Consider the following 24,111-nt stretch of genomic DNA (forward strand, 5'->3'; position numbering starts at 1 on the left):
GAGTTAATTGCTAAAAGTCAGATTTTTGCTGAAATTGTGACCCCGGGGCTTAGGGATTTTTTCAAAAAAATCTTTTCCGCCGGTTAAGTTGTTGAGGGCTGATTTCTTCTCCTGTGATAAAAAGCCTTCTGTTTCCATCGCCAAAGCTTTCAGGGCAGCATTTGCAACCGGTTGGCACCATTTTTGAGTTAATTGCTAAAAGTCAGATTTTTGCTGCAATTGTGACCCCGGGGCTTAGGGATTTTTTCAAAAAAATCTTTTCCGCCGCTTAGGTTGTTGAGGGCTGACTTCTTGTCCTGTGTTAAAAAGTCTTCTATTTCCATCGCCAAACCTTTCAGGGGAACATTTGCAACAGGTTTGCACCATTTTTGAGTGAATTGCAGGGTGTCAGATTTTTGCTGAAATTGTGACCCCGGGACTTAGGGATTTTTTCAAAAAAATCTTTTCCGCCGGTTAAGTTTTCGAGGGCTGATTTCTTCTACTGCGATAAAAAGCCTTCTGTTAAGACTACCAAACCCTTATAGAGAGCATCTTCAAGCTTTTGGCACCATTTTTGAGTGAATTGCCAAAAGTCAGATTTTTCTGAAATTGTGATCCCGGGGCTTAGGGATTTTTTCGAAAAAAATCTTTTCCGCCGGTGAAGTTTTTGAGGGCTGATTTCTTGTCCTGTGATAAAAAGCCTTCTGTTTTGACTGCCAAAGCTTTAAGGAGAGCATTTTCAAGCTTTTGGCACCATTTTTAAGTGAATTGCCAAAAGTCAGATTTTTGCTGAAATTGTGACCCTGGGGCTTAGGGATTTTTTCAAAAAAAATCTTTTCCGCCGGATAAGTTGTTGAGGGCTGATTTCTGGTCCTGTGATAAAAAGCCTTCTGTTTCCATCGCCAAAGCTTTCACGGGAGCATTTGCAACCGGTTGGCACCATTTTTGAGTGAATTGCCAAAAGTCAGATTTTTGCTGAAATTGTGACCCCGGGGCTTAGGGATTTTTTCAAAAAAATCTTTTCCGCCGGTTAAGTTGTTGAGGACTGATTTCTTGTCCTGTGATAAAAAGCCTTCTGTTTCCATCACCAAAGCTTTCAGGGGAGCATTTGCAACCGGTTGGCACCATTTTTGAGTGAATTGCCAAAAGTCAGATTGTTGCTGAAATTGTGATCCCGGGGCTTAGGGTTTTTTTCGAAAAAATCTTTTCCGCCGGTTAAGTTTTCGAGGGCTGATTTCTTGTGCTGTGTTAAAACGTCTTCTATTTCCATCGCCAAACCTTTCAGGGGAGCATTTGCAACAGGTTTGCACCATTTTTGAGTGAATTGCCAGGTGTCAGATTTTTGCTGAAATTGTGACCCCGGGACTTAGGGATTTTTTCAAAAAAATCTTTTCCGCCAGTTAAGTTTTCGAGGGCTGATTTCTTCTACTGCGATAAAAAGCCTTCTGTAAAGACTACCAAACCTTTATAGAGAGCATCTTCAAGCTTTTGGCACCATTTTTGAGTGAATTGCCAATGGTCAGATTTTTGCTGAAATTGTGACCCCGGGGCTTAGGGATTTTTTCAAAAAAATATTTTCCGCCAGTTAAGTTGTTGAGGGCTGATTTCTTCTCCTGTGATAAAAAGCCTTCTGTTTCCATCGCCAAAGCTTTCAGGGGAGCATTTGCAACCGGTTGGCACCATTTTTTAATTCATTGCCAAAGGTCAGATTTTTGCTGAAATTGTGACTCCGGGGCTTAGGGATTTTTTCAAAGAAATATTTTCTGCCGCTTAAGTTGTTGAGGGCTGATTTCTTGTCCTGTGATAAAAAGGATTCTGTTTCCATCGCCAAAGCTTTCAGGGCAGCATTTGCAACCCGTTGGCACCATTTTTGAGTTAATTGCTAAAAGTCAGATTTTTGCTGAAATTGTGACCCCGGGGTTTAGGGATTTTTTCAAAAAAATCTTTTCCACCGGTTAAGTTGTTGAGGGCTGATTTCTTGTCCTGTGATAAAAAGCCTTCTGTTTCCATCGCCAAAGCTTTCAGGGCAGCATTTGCAACTGGTTGGCACCATTTTTGAGTGAATTGCCAATGGTCAGATTTTTCCTGAAATTGTGACTCCGGGGCTTAGGGATTTTTTTAAAAAAATCTTTTCCGCCGCTTAGGTTGTTGAGGGCTGACTTCTTGTCCTGTGTTAAAAAGTCTTCTATTTCCATCGCCAAACCTTTCAGGGGAGCATTTGCAACAGGTTTGCACCATTTTTGAGTGAATTGCAGGGTGTCAGATTTTTGCTGAAATTGTGACCCCGGGACTTAGGGATTTTTTCAAAAAAATCTTTTCCGCCGGTTAAGTTTTCGAGGGCTGATTTCTTCTACTGCGATAAAAAGCCTTCTGTTAAGACTACCAAACCCTTATAGAGAGCATCTTCAAGCTTTTGGCACCATTTTTCAGTGAATTGCCAAAAGTCAGATTTTTCTGAAATTGTGACCCCGGGGCTTAGGGATTTTTTCGAAAAAATATTTTCCGCCAGTTAAGTTGTTGAGGGCTGATTTCTTGTCCTGTGATAAAAAGCCTTCTGTTTCCATCGCCAAAGCTTTCAGGGGAGCATTTGCAACCGGTTGGCACCATTTTTGAGTGAATTGCCAAAAGTCAGATTTTTCTGAAATTGTGACCCCGGGGCTTAGGGATTTTTTCAAAAAAATCTTTTCCGCCGGTTAAGTTGTTGAGAGCTGATTTCTTGTCATGTGATAAAAAGCCTTCTGTTTCCATCGCCAAAGCTTTCAGGGGACCATTTGCAACCGGTTGGCACCATTTTTGAGTGAATTGCCAAAAGTCAGATTTTTGCTGAAATTGTGATCCCGGGGCTTAGGGGTTTTTTCGAAAAAATCTTTTCCGCCGGTTAAGTTTTCGAGGGCTGATTTCTTGTGCTGTGTTAAAACGTCTTCTATTTCCATCGCCAATCCTTTCAGGGGAGCATTTGCAACAGGTTTGCACCATTTTTGAGTGAATTGCCAGGTGTCAGATTTTTGCTGAAATTGTGACCCCGGGGCTTAGGGATTTTTTAAAAAAAATATTTTCCGCCGGTTAAGTTGTTGAGGGCTGATTTCTTGTCCTGTGATAAAAAGCATTCTGTTTCCATCGCCAAAGCTTTCAGGGGAGCATTTGCAAACGGTTGGCACCATTTTAGAGTGAATTGCCAAAAGTCAGATTTATGCTGAAATCGTGACACCGGGGCTTAGGGATTTTTTCAAAAAAATCTTTTCCGCCGGTCAAGTTTTCGAGGGCTGATTTCTTCTGCTGCGATAAAAAGCCTTCTGTAAAGACTACCAAACCTTTATAGAGAGCATCTTCAAGCTTTTGGCACCATTTTAGAGTGAATTGCAAAAGTCAGATTTATGCTGAAATCGTGACCCCGGGGCTTAGGAATTTTTTCAAAAAAATCTTTTCCACCGCTTAGGTTGTTGAGGGCTGATTTCTTGTCCTGTGATAAAAAGCCTTCTGTTTTGACTGCCAAACCTTTAAGGAGAGCATTTTCAAGCTTTTGGCACCATTTTTGAGTGAATTGCCAAAAGTCAGATTTTTGCTGAAATTGTGACCCCGGGGCTTAGGGATTTTTTCGAAAAAATATTTTCCGCCAGTTAAGTTGTTGAGGGCTGATTTCTTGTCCTGTGATAAAAAGCCTTCTGTTTCCATCGCCAAAGCTTTCAGGGGAGCATTTGCAACCGGTTGGCACCATTTTTGAGTGAATTGCCAAAGGTCAGATTTTTGCTGAAATTGTGACCCCGGGGCTTAGGGATTTTTTCAAAAAAATCTTTTCCGCCGGTTAAGTTGTTGAGGGCTGATTTCTTGTCCTGTGATAAAAAGCCTTCTGTTTCCATCGCCAAAGCTTTCAGGGGAGCATTTGCAACCGGTTGGCACCATTTTTGAGTTAATTGCTAAAAGTCAGATTTTTGCTGAAATTGTGACCCCGGGGCTTAGGGATTTTTTAAAAAAAGTATTTTCCGGTGGTTAAGTTTTCGAGGGCTGATTTCTTGTCCTGTGATAAAAAGCATTCTGTTTCCATCGCCAAAGCTTTCAGGGGAGCATTTGCAACCTTCTGGCACCATTTTTGAGTGAATTGCCAAAAGTCAGATTTTTCTGAAATTGTGACCCCGGGGCTTAGGGATTTTTTCAAAAAAATCTTTTCCGCCGGTTAAGTTGTTGAGAGCTGATTTCTTGTCATGTGATAAAAAGCCTTCTGTTTCCATCGCCAAAGCTTTCAGGGGACCATTTGCAACCGGTTGGCACCATTTTTGAGTGAATTGCCAAAAGTCAGATTTTTGCTGAAATTGTGGTCCCGGGGCTTAGGGGTTTTTTCGAAAAAATCTTTTCCGCCGGTTAAGTTTTCGAGGGCTGATTTCTTGTGCTGTGTTAAAACGTCTTCTATTTCCATCGCCAAACCTTTCAGGGGAGCATTTGCAACAGGTTTGCACCATTTTTGAGTGAATTGCCAGGTGTCAGATTTTTGCTGAAATTGTGACCCCGGGACTTAGGGATTTTTTCAAAAAAATCTTTTCCGCCAGTTAAGTTTTCGAGGGCTGATTTCTTCTACTGCCATAAAAAGCCTTCTGTTAAGACTACCAAACCCTTATAGAGAGCATCTTCAAGCTTTTGGCACCATTTTTGAGTGAATTGCCAAAAGTCAGATTTTTCTGAAATTGTGACCCCGGGGCTTAGGGATTTTTTCGAAAAAATATTTTCCGCCAGTTAAGTTGTTGAGGGCTGATTTCTTGTCCTGTGATAAAAAGCCTTCTGTTTCCATCGCCAAAGCTTTCAGGGGAGCATTTGCAACCGGTTGGCACCATTTTTTAGTTCATTGCCAAAGGTCAGATTTTTGCTGAAATTGTGACCCCGGGGCTTAGGGATTTTTTCAAAGAAATATTTTCTGCCGCTTAAGTTGTTGAGAGCTGATTTCTTGTCCTGTGATAAAAAGGATTCTGTTTCCATCGCCAAAGCTTTCAGGGGATCATTTGCAACCGTCTGGCACCATTTTTGAATGAACTGCCAAAAGTCAGATTTTTGCTGAAATTGTGACCCCGGGCCTTAGGGATTTTTTCAAAAAAATCTTTTCCGCCGGTTAAGTTGTTGAGGGCTGATTTCTTGTCCTGTGATAAAAAGCCTTCTGTTTCCATCGCCAAAGCTTTCAGGGGACCATTTGCAACCGGTTGGCACCATTTTTGAGTGAATTGCCAAAAGTCAGATTTTTCTGAAATTGTGACCCCGGGGCTTAGGGATTTTTTCAAAAAAATCTTTTCCGCCAGTTAAGTTGTTGAGAGCTGATTTCTTGTCATGTGATAAAAAGCCTTCTGTTTCCATCGCCAAAGCTTTCAGGGGACCATTTGCAACAGGTTGGCACCATTTTTGAGTGAATTGCCAGGTGTCAGATTTTTGCTGAAATTGTGACCCCGGGACTTAGGGATTTTTTCAAAAAAATCTTTTCCGCCAGTTAAGTTTTCGAGGGCTGATTTCTTCTACTGCGATAAAAAGCCTTCTGTAAAGACTACCAAACCTTTATAGAGAGCATCTTCAAGCTTTTGGCACCATTTTTGAGTGAATTGCCAATGGTCAGATTTTTGCTGAAATTGTGACCCCGGGGCTTAGGGATTTTTTCAAAAAAATATTTTCCGCCAGTTAAGTTGTTGAGGGCTGATTTCTTCTCCTGTGATAAAAAGCCTTCTGTTTCCATCGCCAAAGCTTTCAGGGGAGCATTTGCAACCGGTTGGCACCATTTTTTAATTCATTGCCAAAGGTCAGATTTTTGCTGAAATTGTGACCCCGGGGCTTAGGGATTTTTTCAAAGAAATATTTTCTGCCGCTTAAGTTGTTGAGGGCTGATTTCTTGTCCTGTGATAAAAAGGATTCTGTTTCCATCACCAAAGCTTTCAGGGGAGCATTTGCAACCCGTTGGCACCATTTTTGAGTTAATTGCTAAAAGTCAGATTTTTGCTGAAATTGTGACCCCGGGGCTTAGGGATTTTTTCAAAAAAATCTTTTCCGCCGGTTAAGTTGTTGAGGGCTGATTTCTTCTCCTGTGATAAAAAGCCTTCTGTTTCCATCGCCAAAGCTTTCAGGGCAGCATTTGCAACCGGTTGGCACCATTTTTGAGTTAATTGCTAAAAGTCAGATTTTTGCTGAAATTGTGACCCCGGGGCTTAGGGATTTTTTCAAAAAAATCTTTTCCGCCGGTTAAGTTGTTGAGAGCTGATTTCTTGTCGTGTGATAAAAAGCCTTCTGTTTCAATCGCCAAAGCTTTCAGGGGACCATTTGCAACCGGTTGGCACCATTTTTGAGTGAATTGCCAAAAGTCAGATTTTTCTGAAATTGTGACCCCGGGGCTTAGGGATTTTTTCGAAAAAATATTTTCCGCCAGTTAAGTTGTTGAGGGCTGATTTCTTGTCCTGTGATAAAAAGCCTTCTGTTTCCATCGCCAAAGCTTTCAGGGGAGCATTTGCAACCGGTTGGCACCATTTTTTAATTCATTGCCAAAGGTCAGATTTTTGCTGAAATTGTGACCCCGGGGCTTAGGGATTTTTTCAAAGAAATATTTTCTGCCGCTTAAGTTGTTGAGGGCTGATTTCTTGTCCTGTGATAAAAAGGATTCTGTTTCCATCACCAAAGCTTTCAGGGGAGCATTTGCAACCCGTTGGCACCATTTTTGAGTTAATTGCTAAAAGTCAGATTTTTGCTGCAATTGTGACCCCGGGGCTTAGGGATTTTTTCAAAAAAATCTTTTCCGCCGCTTAGGTTGTTGAGGGCTGACTTCTTGTCCTGTGTTAAAAAGTCTTCTATTTCCATCGCCAAACCTTTCAGGGGAACATTTGCAACAGGTTTGCACCATTTTTGAGTGAATTGCAGGGTGTCAGATTTTTGCTGAAATTGTGACCCCGGGACTTAGGGATTTTTTCAAAAAAATCTTTTCCGCCGGTTAAGTTTTCGAGGGCTGATTTCTTCTACTGCGATAAAAAGCCTTCTGTTAAGACTACCAAACCCTTATAGAGAGCATCTTCAAGCTTTTGGCACCATTTTTGAGTGAATTGCCAAAAGTCAGATTTTTCTGAAATTGTGACCCCCGGGCTTAGGGATTTTTTCGAAAAAAAATCTTTTCCGCCGGTGAAGTTTTCGAGGGCTGATTTCTTGTCCTGTGATAAAAAGCCTTCTGTTTTGACTGCCAAAGCTTTAAGGAGAGCATTTTCAAGCTTTTGGCACCATTTTTAAGTGAATTGCCAAAAGTCAGATTTTTGCTGAAATTGTGACCCTGGGGCTTAGGGATTTTTTCAAAAAAAATCTTTTCCGCCGGATAAGTTGTTGAGGGCTGATTTCTGGTCCTGTGATAAAAAGCCTTCTGTTTCCATCGCCAAAGCTTTCAAGGGAGCATTTGCAACCGGTTGGCACCATTTTTGAGTGAATTGCCAAAAGTCAGATTGTTGCTGAAATTGTGATCCCGGGGCTTAGGGTTTTTTTCGAAAAAATCTTTTCCGCCGGTTAAGTTTTCGAGGGCTGATTTCTTCTCCTGTGATAAAAAGGATTCTGTTTCCATCGCCAAACCTTTCAGGGGAGCATTTGCAACCGTTTGGCACCATTTTTTAGTTCATTGCCAAAGGTCAGATTTTTGCTGAAATTGTGACCCCGGGGCTTAGGGATTTTTTCAAAAAAGAAATCTTTTCCGCCGCTTAGGTTGTTGAGGGCTGATTTCTTGTCCTGTGTTAAAAAGCCTTCGCTTTCCATCGCCAAACCTTTCAGGGGAGCATTTGCAACCGGTTGGCACCATTTTAGAGTGAATTACCAAAAGTCAGATTTTTTCTGAAATTGTGACCCCGGGGCTTAGGGATTTTTTCAAAGAAATATTTTCTGCCGCTTAAGTTGTTGAGGGCTGATTTCTTGTCCTGTGAGAAAAAGCCTTCTGTTTCCATCGCCAAAGCTTTCAGGGGAGCATTTGCAACCGGTTGGCACCATTTTAGAGTGAATTACCAAAAGTCAGATTTTTTCTGAAATTGTGACCCCGGGGCTTAGGAATTTTCTCAAAAAAATCTTTTCCCCCGGTTAAGTTGTTGAGGGCTGATTTCTTGTCCTGTGATAAAAAGACTTCTGTTTCGAATGCCAAACCTTTCAGGGGAGCAGTTGCAACCAGTTGGCACCATTTTAGAGTGAATTGCCAAAAGTCAGATTTTTGCTGAAATTGTGACCCCGGGGCTTAGGGATTTTTTAAAAAAAATATTTTCCGCCGGTTAAGTTGTTGAGGGCTGATTTCTTGTCCTGTGAAAAAAAGCATTCTGTTTCCATCGCCAAAGCTTTCAGGGGAGCATTTGCAAACGGTTGGCACCATTTTAGAGTGAATTGCCAAAAGTCAGATTTATGCTGAAATCGTGACACCGGGGCTTAGGGATTTTTTCAAAAAAATCTTTTCCGCCGGTCAAGTTTTCGAGGGCTGATTTCTTCTGCTGCGATAAAAAGCCTTCTGTAAAGACTACCAAACCTTTATAGAGAGCATCTTCAAGCTTTTGGCACCATTTTAGAGTGAATTGCAAAAGTCAGATTTATGCTGAAATCGTGACCCCGGGGCTTAGGAATTTTTTCAAAAAAATCTTTTCCGCCGCTTAGGTTGTTGAGGGCTGATTTCTTGTCCTGTGATAAAAAGCCTTCTGTTTTGACTGCCAAACCTTTAAGGAGAGCATTTTCAAGCTTTTGGCACCATTTTTGAGTGAATTGCCAAAAGTCAGATTTTTGCTGAAATTGTGACCCCAGGGCTTAGGGATTTTTTCGAAAAAATATTTTCCGCCAGTTAAGTTGTTGAGGGCTGATTTCTTGTCCTGTGATAAAAAGCCTTCTGTTTCCATCGCCAAAGCTTTCAGGGGAGCATTTGCAACCGGTTGGCACCATTTTTGAGTGAATTGCCAAAGGTCAGATTTTTGCTGAAATTGTGACCCCGGGGCTTAGGGATTTTTTCAAAGAAATATTTTCTGCCGCTTAAGTTGTTGAGGGCTGATTTCTTGTCCTGTGATAAAAAGCCTTCTGTTTCCATCGCCAAAGCTTTCAGGGGAGCATTTGCAACCGGTTGGCACCATTTTTGAGTGAATTGCTAAAAGTCAGATTTTTGCTGAAATTGTGACCCCGGGGCTTAGGGATTTTTTTAAAAAAATATTTTCCGGTGGTTAAGTTTTCGAGGGCTGATTTCTTGTCCTGTGATAAAAAGCATTCTGTTTCCATCGCCAAAGCTTTCAGGGGAGCATTTGCAACCTTCTGGCACCATTTTTGAGTGAATTGCCAAAAGTCAGATTTTTCTGAAATTGTGACCCCGGGGCTTAGGGATTTTTTCAAAAAAATCTTTTCCGCCGGTTAAGTTGTTGAGAGCTGATTTCTTGTCATGTGATAAAAAGCCTTCTGTTTCCATCGCCAAAGCTTTCAGGGGACCATTTGCAACCGGTTGGCACCATTTTTGAGTGAATTGCCAAAAGTCAGATTTTTGCTAAAATTGTGATCCCGGGGCTTAGGGGTTTTTTCGAAAAAATCTTTTCCGCCGGTTAAGTTTTCGAGGGCTGATTTCTTGTGCTGTGTTAAAACGTCTTCTATTTCCATCGCCAAACCTTTCAGGGGAGCATTTGCAACAGGTTTGCACCATTTTTGAGTGAATTGCCAGGTGTCAGATTTTTGCTGAAATTGTGACCCCGGGACTTAGGGATTTTTTCAAAGAAATCTTTTCCGCCAGTTAAGTTTTCGAGGGCTGATTTCTTCTACTGCCATAAAAAGCCTTCTGTTAAGACTACCAAACCCTTATATAGAGCATCTTCAAGCTTTTGGCACCATTTTTGAGTGAATTGCCAAAAGTCAGATTTTTCTGAAATTGTGACCCCGGGGCTTAGGGATTTTTTCGAAAAAATATTTTCCGCCAGTTAAGTTGTTGAGGGCTGATTTCTTGTCCTGTGATAAAAAGCCTTCTGTTTCCATCGCCAAAGCTTTCAGGGGAGCATTTGCAACCGGTTGGCACCATTTTTTAGTTCATTGCCAAAGGTCAGATTTTTGCTGAAATTGTGACCCCGGGGCTTAGGGATTTTTTCAAAGAAATATTTTCTGCCGCTTAAGTTGTTGAGGGCTGATTTCTTGTCCTGTGATAAAAAGGATTCTGTTTCCATCGCCAAAGCTTTCAGGGGAGCATTTGCAACCCGTTGGCACCATTTTTCAGTTAATTGCTAAAAGTCAGATTTTTGCTGAAATTTTTCAAAAAAAAAAATCTTTTCCGACGGTTAAGTTGTTGAGGGCTGATTACTTGATCTGTGATAAAAAGCCTTCTGTTTCCATCGCCAAAGCTTTCAGGGGAGCATTTGCAACCGGTTGGCACCATTTTTGAGTGAATTGCCAAAAGTCAGATTTTTGCTGAAATCTTAGGGATTTTTTCAAAAAAATCTTTTCCGCCGCTTAAGTTGTTGAGGGCTGATTTCTTCTCCTGTGATAAAAAGACTTCTGTTAAGACTACCAAACCTTTATAGAGAGCATCTTCAAGCTTTTGGCACCATTTTTGAGTGAATTGCCAAAAGTCAGATTTTTCTGAAATTGTGACCCCGGGGCTTAGGGATTTTTTCGAAAAAACATTTTCCGCCAGTTAAGTTGTTGAGGGCTGATTTCTTCTCCTGTGATAAAAATCCGTCTGTTTCCATCGCCAAAGCTTTCAGGGGAGCATTTGTAACCTGTTAACACCATTTTTGACTGAATTGCCAAAAGTCAGATTTTTGCTGAAATTGTGACCCCGGGGCTTTGGGATTTTTTCGAAAAAATCTTTTCCGCCGGTTAAGTTGTTGAGGGCTGATTTCTGGTCCTGTGATAAAAAGCCTTCTGTTTCGACTGCCAAACCTTTAAGGGGATCATTTGCAACCTTCTGGCACCATTTTTGAGTGAATAGCCAAAAGTCAGATTTTTGCTGAAATTGTGACCCCGGGGCTTAGGGATTTTTTCAAAAAAATCTTTACCGCCTGTTAAGTTGTTGAAGGCTGATTTCTTCTCCTGTGATAAAAAACCTTCTGTTTCCATCGCCAAACCTTTCAGGGGAACATTTGCAACCGGTTGGCACCATTTTTGAGTGTATTGCCAATAGTCAGATTTTTGCTGAAATTGTGACCCCGGGGCTTAGGGATTTTTTCAAAAAATTGTTTTACCCCGTTTAAGCTGTCGAGGACTAATTTCTTTTCCTGTGATAAAAAGTCTGCTGGTTCCATCACCAAAGCTTTCAGGGGATCTTTTGCAAGCTTCTGGCAACATTTTTGAATGAATTGCCAAAAGTCAGATTTTTGCTGAAAATGTGATCCCGGGGCTTAAGGATTTTTTCAAAAAAATCTTTTCCGCCGCTTAAGTTGTTGAGGGCTGATTTCTTGTCCTGTAATAAAAAGCCTTCTGTTTCGACTGCCAAACCTTTAAAGAGAACATTTTCTAGCTTTTGGCACCATTTTTGAGTGAATTGCCAAAAGTCAGATTTTTGTTGAAATTGTGACCCCGGGGCTTAGGGATTTTTTCAAAAAAAGAAAATTCCGCCGGTTAAGTTGTTGAGGGCTGATTTCTTGTCCTGTTATAAAAAGCCTTCTGTTTCGACTGCCAAACCTTTAAGGGGAGCATTTACAATCATTTGGCACCATTTTTGAGTGAATCGCCAAAAGTCAGATTTTTGCTGAAATTGTGACCCCGGGGCTTAGGGCTTTTTTCAAAAAAATCTTTTCCCCCAGTTAAGTTTTTGAGGGCTGATTTCTTGTCCTGTGATAAAAAAACCTTCTGTTTCCATCGCTAAAGATTTCAGGGAATGATTTGCAACCGGTTGGAACCATTTCTGAGTGAATTGCCAAAAGTCAGATTTTTGCTGAAATTATGACCCCGGGCCTTAGGGATTTTTTCAAAAAAATATTTTCCGCCTGTTAATTTGCTGAGGGCTGATTTCTTGCCCTGTGATAAAAAGCCTTCTGTTAAGACTACCAAACCTTTAAAGAGAGCATTTTCAAGCTTTTGGCACCATTTTTGAGTGAATTGCCAAAAGTCAGATTTTTGCTGAAATTGCGACCCCGGGGCTTAGGGCTTTTTTCAAAAAAAAAAAATTCCGCCGGTTAAGTTGTTGAGGGCTGATTTCTTGCCCTGTGATAAAAAGCCTTCTGTTTCGACTGCCAAACCTTTAAAGAGAACATTTTCTAACGTTTGGCACCATTTTTGAGTGAATTGCCAAAAGTCAGATTTTTGCTGAAATTGAGACCCCGGGCTTTAGGGATTTTTTCAAAAAAATATTTTCCGCCTGTTAATTTGCTGAGGGCTGATTGCTTGTCCTGTAATAAAAAGCCTTCTGTTAAGACTACCAAACCTTTAAAGAGAATATTTTCTAGCTTTTGGCACCATTTTTGAGTGAATTGCCAAAAGTCAGATTTTTGTTGAAATTGTGACCCCGGGGCTTAGGGATTTTTTCAAAAAAATCTTTTCCGCCGGTTAAGTTTTTGAGGTCTGATTTCTTGGCCTGTGATAAAAAGCCTTCTGTTAAGACTACCAAACCTTTAAAGAGAGCATTTTCAAGCTTTTGGCACCATTTTTGAGTGAATTGCCAAAAGTCAGATTTTTGCTGAAATTGCGACCCCGGGGCTTAGGGCTTTTTTCAAAAAAAAAATATTCCGCCGGTTAAGTTGTTGAGGGCTGATTTCTTGTTCTGTAATAAAAAGCCTTCTGTTTCGACTGCCAAACCTTTAAAGAGAACATTTTCTAACTTTTGGCACCATTTTTGAGTGAATTGCCAAAAGTCAGATTTTTGCTGAAATTGAGACCCCGGGCCTTAGGGATTTTTTCAAAAAAATATTTTCCGCCTGTTAATTTATTGAGGGCTGATTGCTTGTCCTGTAATAAAAAGCCTTCTGTTTCGACTGCCAAACCTTTAAAGAGAATATTTTCTAGCTTTTGGCACCATTTTTGAGTGAACCAAGTCAGATTTTTGCTGAGATTGTGACCCCGGGGCTTAGTGATTTTTTCAAAAAAAGAAAATTCCACCGGTTAAGTTGTTGAGGGCTGATTTCTTGTCATGTGATAAAAAGCCTTCTGTTTCGACTGCCAAAACTTTAAAGAGAACATTTTCTAACTTTTGGCACCATTTTTGAGTGAATTGCCAAAAGTCAGATTTTTGCTGAAATTGTGACCCCGGGGCTTAGGGATTTTTTCAAAAAAATCTTTTCCGCCGGTTAAGTTTTCGAGGGCTGATTTCTTCTACTGCGATAAAAAGCCTTCTGTTAAGACTACCAAACCTTTACAGAGCGCATCTTCAAGCTTTTGGCACCATTTTTGAGTGAATTGCCAAAAGTCAGATTTTTGCTGAAATTGTGACCCCGGGGCTTAGGGATTTTTTCAAAAAAATATTTTCCGCTGCTTAAGTTGTTGAGGGCTGATTTCTTGTTCTGTAATAAAAAGCCTTCTGTTTCGACTGCCAAACCTTTAAAGAGAACATTTTCTAGCTTTTGGCACCATTTTTGAGTGAACCAAAAGTCAGATTTTTGCTGAGATTGTGACCGGGGCTTAGTGATTTTTTCAAAAAAAGAAAATTCCGCTGGTTAAGTTGTTGAGGGCTGATTTTTGTCCTGTGATAAAAAGCCTTCTGTTTCGACTGCCAAACCTTTAAGGGGAGCATTTACAATCCTTTGGCACCATTTTTGAGTGAATCGCCAAAAGTCAGATTTTTGCTGAAATTGTGACCCCGGGGCTTAGGGATTTTTTCAAAAAAAAATTTACCGCCTGTTAAGTTGTCGAGGGCTGATTTCTTCTCCTGTGATAAAAAAACCTTCTGTTTCCATCGCCAAACCTTTCAGGGGAGCATTTGCAACCGGTTGGCACCATTTTTGAATGAATTGCCAAAAGTCAGATTTTTGCTGAAAGTGTGACCCCGGGGCTTAGGGATTTTCTCAAAAAAATCTTTTCCTCCGGTTAAGTTGTTGAGGGCTAATTTCTTGTCCTGTGATAAAATGTCTTCTGGTTCCATCGCCAAAGCTTTCGGGGGATCATTTGCAAGCTTCTGGCACCATTTTTCAGTGAATTGCCAAAAGTCAGATTTTTGGTGAAATTGTGACCCCGGGGCTTTTGGTTCCATCGCCAAAGCTTTCAGGGGATCATTTGCAAGCTTCTGGCACCATTTTTCAGTGAATTGCCAAAAGTCAGATTTTTGCTGAAATTGTGACCCCGGGGCTTAGGGATTTTTTCAAAAAAATCTTTCCCACCAGTTCAGTAGTTGAGGGCTGATTTCTTGTCCTGTAATAAAAAGCCTTCTGTTTCGACTGCCAAACCTTTAAAGAGAACATTTTCTAACTTTTGGCACCATTTTTGAGTGAACCAAAAGTCAGATTTTTGCTGAGATTGTGACCCCGGGGCTTAGTGATTTTTTCAAAAAAATCTTTTCCGCCGGTTAAGTTGTTGAGGGCTGATTTGTGCGAAAAATACAGTAATTCGAGCCATTTTATTATGTGTCATGATTTATTATTATTATTTTGTTAAATTGCTTTGGTTTTATAAAGAAAAGCAGGATATAATGTTTTAAATTAATAAGATAAGTCTTCTCTCTGCAGTCACCACCCCACTTAATTTCAGATTGTTGGGGAGTGGGAGGGGAAGGGGGACCCAGAGGAGAAGCTCAGAGGGGAGATGCAATGTTTTTCGGGCAGTAAAATGAAGCTTTTTAGGAATCCAGGTCCCAAAATATAGAATCGTAGAGCTGGAAAGGGCAGGAATCTTGACTAGATCATATATGACAGATGGCCATCCAACCTCTGCTTAAACGCTAGAAGGAGAGACCATCACCTTCTAAGAGACTCTGTTGAACAGCTCTTACTGTCGGAAAGTTCAGTCGGAATGTAGCAGAGATGGAGGACTCTCATCGTTGGCCGTGATGTTTGGGGCTTCTGGGAGTTGGAGTCCAGCAACATCTGGAAGGCCACTGGGTCCCTACCCCTTGTACGCAAGCACCATTTGAAATGTGCCTGAAAATAGACCAGTAGAAAAATCTTCAGAGACAACAAAAAAATAGACTAGTAGCCAGTAGCTCCCTGCAACAATTTAGAGCTTGCCAGTGCTTGGGCAGCAGTGGCCAGACTTTCTCTATTCAAGAAGGCGCTGCTGTTATCTCAGTTATAACTTACTGTTTCTTGTTTTTTTGTTTTTTTTTAAAAAATTTTTATTGCGTTTCTTTCCATAGGTTAACAGCTTTGTTTACATAGCAACATGCAAGAAACATTTTTTATATATGAAGAAAAGTAAAGAAAAAGAAGAAAAAGTTAAGAAGCTTTCATAACGTCCTTCAACAGTTCACTTTTGGACCTCCTCGCATCCTCTCGGCATTGCATTCATTATTCTAGCCAGTTCAGCAATTTGTTATCTTGTTTCCCATTTTATTATACCTTTAAATTTATTATGTTACCAATTTCAAAAATTTGTAATTTAGTTTTAACACTCTTAATAAACATAATATTTTGTTTCTAATTTGTCTCGTTTTTTTCCATCAATACTTACTTTATCATTTACTTAAATAAATTGCAGAAGCATAACGTTTCTTAATCGTGCGCAATCTTAACATTCAAACAACTTATAATATTTTTGCAAATAGTCCTTAAATTTTTTCCAGTCCTCCTCCATTGTTTCTTCGCTCAGATCTCGAATTCTGCCAGTCATTTCTGCCAACTCCATGTAGTCCATCAGCTGCGTCTGCCAGTCCTCCAGTGTGGGTAAATCTGGTGTCTTCCAGAACTTTGCGATAAGAATCCTAGCTGCTGTGGTTGCATACATAAACAAGGTTCTGTCCTTCTTTGGCACCTTCCGGTCCACCATGCCCAGAAGAAAGGCCTCTGGTTTCTTAGAAAAGGTATATCTAAATACCTTTTTCAGCTCATTATGTATCATTTCCCAAAAGGCCTTTACTTTCGGGCAGGTCCACCAGAGGTGAAAGAATGTCCCTTCTGCCTCCTTACATTTCCAACACTTATTATCAGAAAGATGATATATTTTAGCCAACTTGACTGGGGTCATGTACCACCGGTATACCATTTTCATAATGTTCTCTTTCAAGGCACTACATGCCGTGAATTTCATACCGGTGTTCCATAACCTTTCCCAGTCCTCAGACATAATGTTGTGTCCTACATCCTGTGCCCATTTTATCATAGCAGATTTAACTGTCTCCTCCTGTGTGTTCCATTTAAGCAGCAAGTCATACATCCTCGAAAGTACCTTAGTCTTTGGTTCTAGTAACTCCGTCTCCAGTTTCGATTTCTCCAACTGGAAACCCACTTTTTTATCCATTTTAAATACCTCTTGAATTTGAGCATAATGTAACCAATCTCGCACCTTATTTTTCAGTTTGTCCTGGCTTTGGAGCTTCCAATTATCTCCAACTCTTTCAATCAATTCCCAATATTTTGGCCAGTAGGCCTCCATATTGGGCCTTTTTTTAGAAATCTTGGCTTCCACTGGTGATAACCACCTCGGGGTCTTGCTTTCTAATAAGTCCTTATACTTCATCCAGACGGCAAAAATTGATTTTCTGACAATATGGTTTTTAAACAGTTTATGAACCTTCGCCTTGTCATACCACAAGTATGCATGCCAACCATAAACATTGTCAAACCCTTCCAGATCTAGGACATCGGTGTTTTCCAACAGAAACCAATCCTTCAACCAGCAGAAGGCTGCAGCCTCATAGTACAACCTTAAATCCGGCAGGGCAAACCCCCCTCTTTCTTTTGAGTCAGTTAATATTTTGAATTTAATTCGGGGCTTTTTGCCCTGCCAGACAAACTTAGATATATCCTTCTGCCATTTTCCGAAACATTCCATTCTGTCCACGACCTGGAGGGTTTGAAATAAAAATAGCATTTTTGGCAGAACACACATCTTTATAGCTGCGATTCGGCCTGACAAGGTAAGTTTCAATCTTGACCAAATATCCAAGTCTTTTTTAATTTCCGACCAACATTTTTCATAATTATCTTTGAATAGATTTAAATTTTTGGTGGACAAAGATACCCCCAGGTATTTCACTTTTTTAACCACACTTAGCTCTGTCTCTCTCTGGTACCCCTCTATCTCTGTAGGCGTCAAATTTTTGGCCAAAACCTTAGTTTTTTGTTTGTTTAGCTTGAATCCCGCCACCCGACCAAACTCCAAAATAAGTTCAAGAACTCTTTTTGTGCTAGATTCTGGCTCCTGTACTGTAATGACTAGGTCATCTGCAAAAGCTTTCAGTTTGTATTGTTTCGCTCCGACCACTATAACTTACTGTTTCTTGATCACCGTTCAGTTTCCCCTCTCAAAGTATAAAGGTAAAGGGACCCCTGACCATTAGGTCCAGTTGTGACCGACTCTGGGGTTGCAGCGCTCATCTTGCTTTACTGGCCGAGGGAGCTTCCGGTTCATGTGGCCAGCATGACTAAGCCGCTTCCGGCGAACCAGAGCAGCGCACGGAAACACCGTTTACCTCCCTGCTGGAGCAGTACCTATTTATCTACTTGCACTTTGACGTGCTTTTGAACAGCTAGGTTGGCAGGAGCAGGGACCGAGCAACGGGAGCTCACCCCATCGCAGGATTCGAACTGCCGACCTTCTGATTGGCAAGCCCTAGGCTCTGTGGTTTAGACCACAGCGCCACCCACGTATAGCTCATAACTAATGTGCTTTTTCCCTTTTCATACAGAATGCCCTACAGTTCCAGGTATGTTTCCTTCTTCTTTGTTCCATATGTGACAAGAAGTAAGAGTTTTAAAGGAAGATCAATTAGAATCATAGAATAGAATCATAGAATCATAGAGTTGGAAGAGACCACAAGGGCCATCGAGTCCAACCCCCTGCCAAGCAGGAAACACCATCAGAGCACTCCTGACATATGGTTGTCAAGCCTCTGCTTAAAGACCTCCAAAGTAGGAGACTCCACCACACTCCTTGGCAGCAAATTCCACTGTCGAACAGCTCTTACTGTCAGGAAGTTCTTCCTAATGTTTAGGTGGAATCTTCTTTCTTGTAGTTTGGCTCCATTGCTCCGTGTCCGCTTCTCTGGAGCAGCAGAAAACAACCTTTCTCCCTCCTCTATGTGACATCCTTTTATAGATTTGAACATGGCTATCATATCACCCCTTAACCTCCTCTTCTCCAGGCTAAACATGCCCAGCTCCCTTAGCTGTTCCTCATAAGGCATCGTTTCCAGGCCTTTGACCATTTTGGTTGCCCTCCTCTGGACACGTTCCAGTTTGAAGCAATTAGAAGCAGCAATGCAGAAAACTGAATGCAGAGCTGGAGCTATGGGGGGTTAGCCTTTTTTTGCCCCAGGTGAAGTCTCCAGAGGGGCACCATTGAGGCTCGCAGCCTGTGAGTGTGTGTATGCAAATGTGGGGTGGGTAGGTGCCAATCTGGGTCTTTGAACCGGGTGAAATAAAGGCAGATTTCACCCCTGCTTAATGAGAGATCTTCAGATGGAGGCTGGCTGTAGCTTCTCCTTAGAGGAATGGAATATTAATTATTGGTGATGCAGATTTATAGTATACTGGTAGATTATACAGAGGAGACTCATAGGCGTAGCCTAGGGGAGGGGTAAGCCCCCTCAGTCAAGTAAGTAAAAAAAATTAAATGCTTCAGTAACTGAGGTCCTGCCCCACCTAATCTAAAGCCTGCCCCCACCCAATATATGCATGTATAAATTTATATGTATGTATAAATATATCTGCATTTATTACATTGCAAATAAGATTTTACCAACCCATTTAAGAGGTAAGAACTGCAATCTCTCACACACTTACCTGGGAATCATCCCAGGGGCTAACTTCAGAGCAAACCTAGAGAGAATTGGATAGCAAATAGCCTGAAGTGGATTGGGCAGGGCCCAAGGCGCATTTTGTAGGAATAGCAAGCCTCCCAGTTTACCAGCAATGCCCATTACTATTGGAGAAATGTACAGAATGTGCTTGCAGCAGCTAAATAATGATCTCTCTATATATTTGTTTTTTCAGTACCAACCTCATGTCGGTTTCAAAATAAATACTACTAGGTGAGCTGAATTTTCTCTCTCACAGCGAGAGTTCTGAATAAAAGCTTTCATTCCTGACCCTGTCGCTTGGACACACAGCAAGCACTTAATACAAGGCAATGTTCTTTTTTGTTAGCATTCAGGGTTGAAGGCCATTTTCTAGAATCATGAGGCAAACAAATTGCCTGTAGCTGGGGATGGGAGATAATTTTGATCACCATTAAAAGCCGCTCCTGCAGTATAAGCATAATGAAGCTGTGATCCGAATTGTGATTCGAAACTGCAGTTGTAAGAATCACAATTTTGAGAGAACAGGATCAGCTGAATTAAATCGTGCTGAATCGGGCTTTGGGGCCCACAGTTTTGCTCGGAGGCAACGCCAACATTGCTACCTTTCGTTATTTGGGTTTTCCAGACTGGGGAAACGTTTACTTCCCCCTTTTCTTCTTCTTAAAACCTGACCTATCCAAGAAATACAAAGAAACTGCTGTCCCTTGAGGCTCATAGTCCTTTATTTCTTGTGCAAGTTTAAAATACTCTTTGGGCATTTTCTAGAAGCAGGAGAGAAAACCCTTTTGTGATAAATCAGATAAAATCACAGTACAAGAGCAACAGTTATTTTATTTCGTGTTTTGTTGGAAGCCGCCCAGAGTGGCTGGGGAAACCCAGCCAGATGGGTGGGGTATAAATATTAAATTATTATTATTATTGTTCAAAAACTTAGCTCTTTACTGATGCTCTTTCACGTCGTCCAATGCTTCAGCCATGTTTACCATCCTTGCTAGGTGTAAATGAAGGTAACCCGGTTCCAGTGAAAGGAACAGTTAATGCAGGCGGCTGCAAAGGCCAAACCCTGATGGCAAAGTGTGTTGGGGAATGCCAAAATAAGTTGACTTTGGTGCTTCTTCATAGACATCTAGAATAAGCTGCATACGTTGTATTGAACAGGGGAGGTGAAGGTACCGTAGATTGTGAGGAACAATTCTGCTAGACAATCACACAGTAGAATGTAGTCATTTTCTCCAGCCATTTCCGCAGCACATGGTCCTCTCGATTCAGCATGCGAAAGGCACACGGCTGCAGTGGCATTTGGACCATGGTGTTCACAGGGGACGCACTGAACAATTTGGCTGCTTCCATTGATAGGGATTGGGATGCCCAGTACATACAGCTAGAGCTGGAATGGGGCCAGTCTTTTTCATCTTTGCAGCTGTGGCTTTAAGGAATTTCCCCAAACACACTTGCTAGAAAGTACTTTGAAAACAGAGGTTCGAACCCTTCAGCGCTGGATTCTGTTCAATTTTAAAAAGAGTATTTTTATTATCAGCTCATCACGTTTTTCTCTCCTGTTTTATTCTCGTTTCAGGTATGGGGACGTTGACCGTAAATTGCTGAACAGGTGTCCTTGCTGCAAGGCGAAGAAACATATCGACAATACGTGCCCCACAGGAAAAATAGCACAGTATAAATGTCGGCACACAAATGTTGCCAGCAGCTGCCAGATTTGCGGTGGTCACTAAAGTAATCATATTTTAAATGGTTTCTTGTCCGCCCTTGCTCCGTACTCTCAAACATTAATAAAACGTGGTTTTGAGATTTCCTATGTAACCACAGCCAGTGGTTTCAAGAATCGATACAATTAAGACAATGCCTCAATCTTCATAAAATTCCACAATACATGTTTTCGTAGTTCTCTTCTGAAATGGAAAAATAAATTCTATTTTGAAATAGCTGTTCCCAGTTTTGTGTTGGTTTGGCGACTATTTGCACCACTAAACAGATGTGCTGTACAATCTGTCCATTGTTGTGACCTATGCCATGACTGAAACAAGTTGCATCGTCAGTCTGAGTTAACTTACGGTTGGATCCGGGTTTCCCAAACTTGGGTCTCCAGCTGATTTTGGACTACAGTTCCCACCATCCCTGACCACTGGTCCTGCTAGCTTGGGATGATGGGAGTTGTAGTACAAAAACAAGTGCAGACCCAAGTTTGGGAAACCCTGGGCTGGGTGAAAGCATGATCCTGAAATATATTACCCAACTACTCACCTGCAAAGAAGTCCTGTGAAATATGTTTAGAGGAGGAAGTGTGATACAGTAAGCAGGAGGTTTCTCAAAGAAAGCTGGAAGACCACCTTGATAAATAAGCACCTTGCAGACCTCAAAATGAAGCCACCTGAAACCTTCTGAAAGTTTATACGTAGACTATTTTCAGAAGCTTGTATCCCTAAACTTGGCCCTGTTTGTCAAGAACCAACAGCTGTTAGTTTGCGTTCAATTTGCAAGTAAATGAAAGTAGTTCATTTCCTGCAGATGAATCTCAAACCGGAGAGCAGGCAACAAACAAAATAAGTTCCTCGGGCAAAAATTACCGTAAGTCTGGAATCTTAAGAATCCTGTTTCTGCAGGATTGCTTTCTTGCTGGAAAACAATTTTGTTAGAAAACTCCCCTCCTGCGCAGACAGCATGCAATGCAGGAGCTGCTGATGGTATTTCCTATCATTTTTGGTCCTTGATGAATACACAGGCTACTTTCCACATAGAGAAAGCCTTAGGAGTTTAACTGGTTTAAATTATTTTTCTAAAATACGAAAGCAGGAGAACATTTCGCACGCTTGTTCCTTGCAGCCATCAAGAAAACTCTTTAACGATGCTGAAGGTCAGTGGAGTAAGTCACCCTATATAACCTGTATTTGCTCCATAGCACTTCTGTAATTCTGACCATTACCGGTGTTATTAGAATATTTGGGGGGAGGGGGGAGATTAAGGCTGCAAAGGAAAATGCAAGATAAAATGGTGATGGGCAACTTTCAAATTAAGTCATACTCAGAGGAGAACTGCAGGCTGTATCCAACTAACTCGTTCCATCAGTACAGGGATTTACACAAACAAAAATCTGCTTTCTTGGGGTGGGGAGGGAAAACCCCATAACAAATTAAGGGGGGTTGTTTCAAGGGGGTGGGGTTCCACTGCACAAGCAGAAATCCTTACACTGACCGGATTGGTTGGATATTGTCCACTGAAACTGACCACAGTCCAAAGATGTCTATGGTTCTACACTTGCGTATGAGATCACCTTATGACTTGCTCTGTGACACCTGCTCCAGATGATGCCTTTCTCCTTTTGACTGCCAATATAGAGCCTAGGACTTGCTGATCAGAAGATCGGTGGTTCGAATCCCTGCGACGGGGTGAGTTGCCGTTGCTCGGTCCCTGCTCCTGCCAACCTAGCAGTTCGAAAGCACGTCAAAGTGCAAGTAGATAAATAGGTACCACTCCGGTGGGAAGGTCAACGGCGTTTCTGTGTGCTGCTCTGGTTTCGCCAGAAGCGGCTCAGTCATGCTGGCCACATGACCCAGAAGCTGTACGCTGGCTCCCTCGGCCAGTAAAGCGAGATGAGCGCCATAACCCCAGAGTTGGCCACAACTGGACTTAATGGTCAGGGGTCCCTTTACCTTTATATAAAATACATTATTATACTGCTGCCAACACAGCTGGTCTGCTCTCTTCTGCTTCTAACCAGAGTGCCTCTTACATGCATTTATGTAAGAATGGGTTAAGAACCTCTGAACCTGTATAGCTGGGACACTGGCTTTGATGGTTGGGGCCCAAGGAAACCAAAGTCCAACAGCAACCCCCGGGGGGCCACAGGTTCAGCATCCATATAGACAGCCTTCAGGAAGTCATTCAACATGACGATACCTTATTCCCAGGGACAAGAGCAGGTGTGATGACATAGCAGTGCTGCCAAAGAAGGCTTCTCAATGGCCTTAATGGTGTTGTTCTTCCTATGGATCAGAGTGATGCTGCCAATCTCTATACCAGGCTTTCCCAAACGTTGGTCTCCAGCTCCTTTTGGACTACAGTTCCCATCATTCCTGACCACTGGTCCTGCTAGCAAGGAATGATGGGAGTTGTAGTCCAAAAGGAGCTGGAGACTCAGGTCTGGGAAAGCCTGCTCTACACCATGGCTTCACAAAACAGATAAAAAGACTCAGAAGACGGCCATAATTCCAAGCAAGGAGGAATCAGTTGCAATCCGGAAGCTATTTCAGGCGGTCATTTCTCAGGCAAACGTAGGGCATGTTCCATCCTTTGTTCATAAAATGTCATTCTGACAATGTGGTTATCATTTTAGAATACTTTCAACACACTATTAAATCCTTATCACCTTCATCTTCACATGGAGCCTGAAGTTTTATTCCCATTTTACAGATGGGCAAACTTGGGAAGATAGACCAGTTTTAGCGAAGTTATGGTTGGGGGTGGCGTCAACCCAACTTTCCCAGCTCAAAGACCATCTTAGCCACATTGTTAAGCAACATCTACTTCAATAAACACCAGACACTTTTCCATCACTCAGGACTTCTTCCCGTTTTTTCACCTTGGCATCAAACCCATTGAAAATGGCATCTGCAAGGCAGCATTCTACCCAGCAGCTGTCTGAATGCAATTTCCCATGTGGTTTGACAATCGGGATGAGAAACACACACATACCCCATGTACCCCTTTGGCTATCTGCTTGGAGTTCCCAAGAGTAGTACTGTCGTGGAAAAAGGCTTTCAATAGCTACCATATTCAGTGCTATCTGATTTTCTTTACCCTTGAGCAGCTAACTCTTATAAGAATTTTAAGGTCTCAAATATAGAAAAAATACTCATAAATGCACACATATCTAAATATATAAACCATGTGTCTGAAATAGTACAGGAGAGCAATCCTGAAGCCATTTTGACTCTCCCCATGACCTCAAATATTCCTCCGCAGCAAGGGAGGCAAATGGGGAAAGGCTTCCCATTGTCTTTTCGCTTACAAATCCTGTCTTTGTGTATGAGTAGAGTGAGCCTGGGACCTGGATTCAGGAACTAAAGTTTTAACCATCGCAAAAGAATGGCCAGGCTGCCCGATAATGCAACCAGAGACCATTATCAGGTATCCTGGCAGACAGGATTTCTGCTGCAGAACACCTCCTATGGTTTATATATGATGATTTTGGGGTGGTCAAAGGTTTTTAAAGGTTCCAGCACCCTTTTGTTCAGGGTCTCTCCCTCCTTGGAAGGAGGGGAGGGAAATCTGTTGCAAGAGAAATATTAATATCTGCCTTGCTTTCCACTGGATCC

At 41.7% G+C, this 24,111-nt stretch overlaps 1 protein-coding gene and 1 long non-coding RNA gene across 3 annotated transcripts in view; one reads left to right on the top strand and one right to left on the bottom strand.

Annotated features, from left to right (window-relative positions):
- The window catches only part of LOC308596606 (uncharacterized protein), a gene marked incomplete at its 3' end in the record, with an annotated part of 240,918 nt that extends 220,407 nt beyond the window's left edge, over positions 1-20,511 (top strand). For both annotated transcript variants that reach the window (XM_081211877.1, XM_081211878.1), the window contains 3 exons: positions 17,669-17,686; positions 18,975-19,012; positions 20,358-20,511. In XM_081211877.1, the coding sequence (XP_081068003.1) occupies positions 17,669-17,686; positions 18,975-19,012; positions 20,358-20,511 (210 nt within the window). The remainder of the gene's footprint in view (positions 1-17,668; positions 17,687-18,974; positions 19,013-20,357) is intronic.
- On the bottom strand, positions 19,767-20,471 carry LOC308596711. Its single transcript, XR_014012677.1, has 2 exons — positions 20,368-20,471; positions 19,767-19,895 (listed from the first exon to the last, which is right to left on the bottom strand). It is a non-coding gene; the product is annotated as an uncharacterized lncRNA (long non-coding RNA).
- Positions 20,512-24,111: the final 3,600 nt, after the last annotated feature.

The sequence above is a fragment of the Podarcis bocagei genome (genome assembly GCF_964188305.1).
Source record: "Podarcis bocagei genome assembly, chromosome: 10".
In the NCBI taxonomy this organism is placed as follows: Eukaryota; Metazoa; Chordata; class Lepidosauria; order Squamata; family Lacertidae; genus Podarcis; species Podarcis bocagei.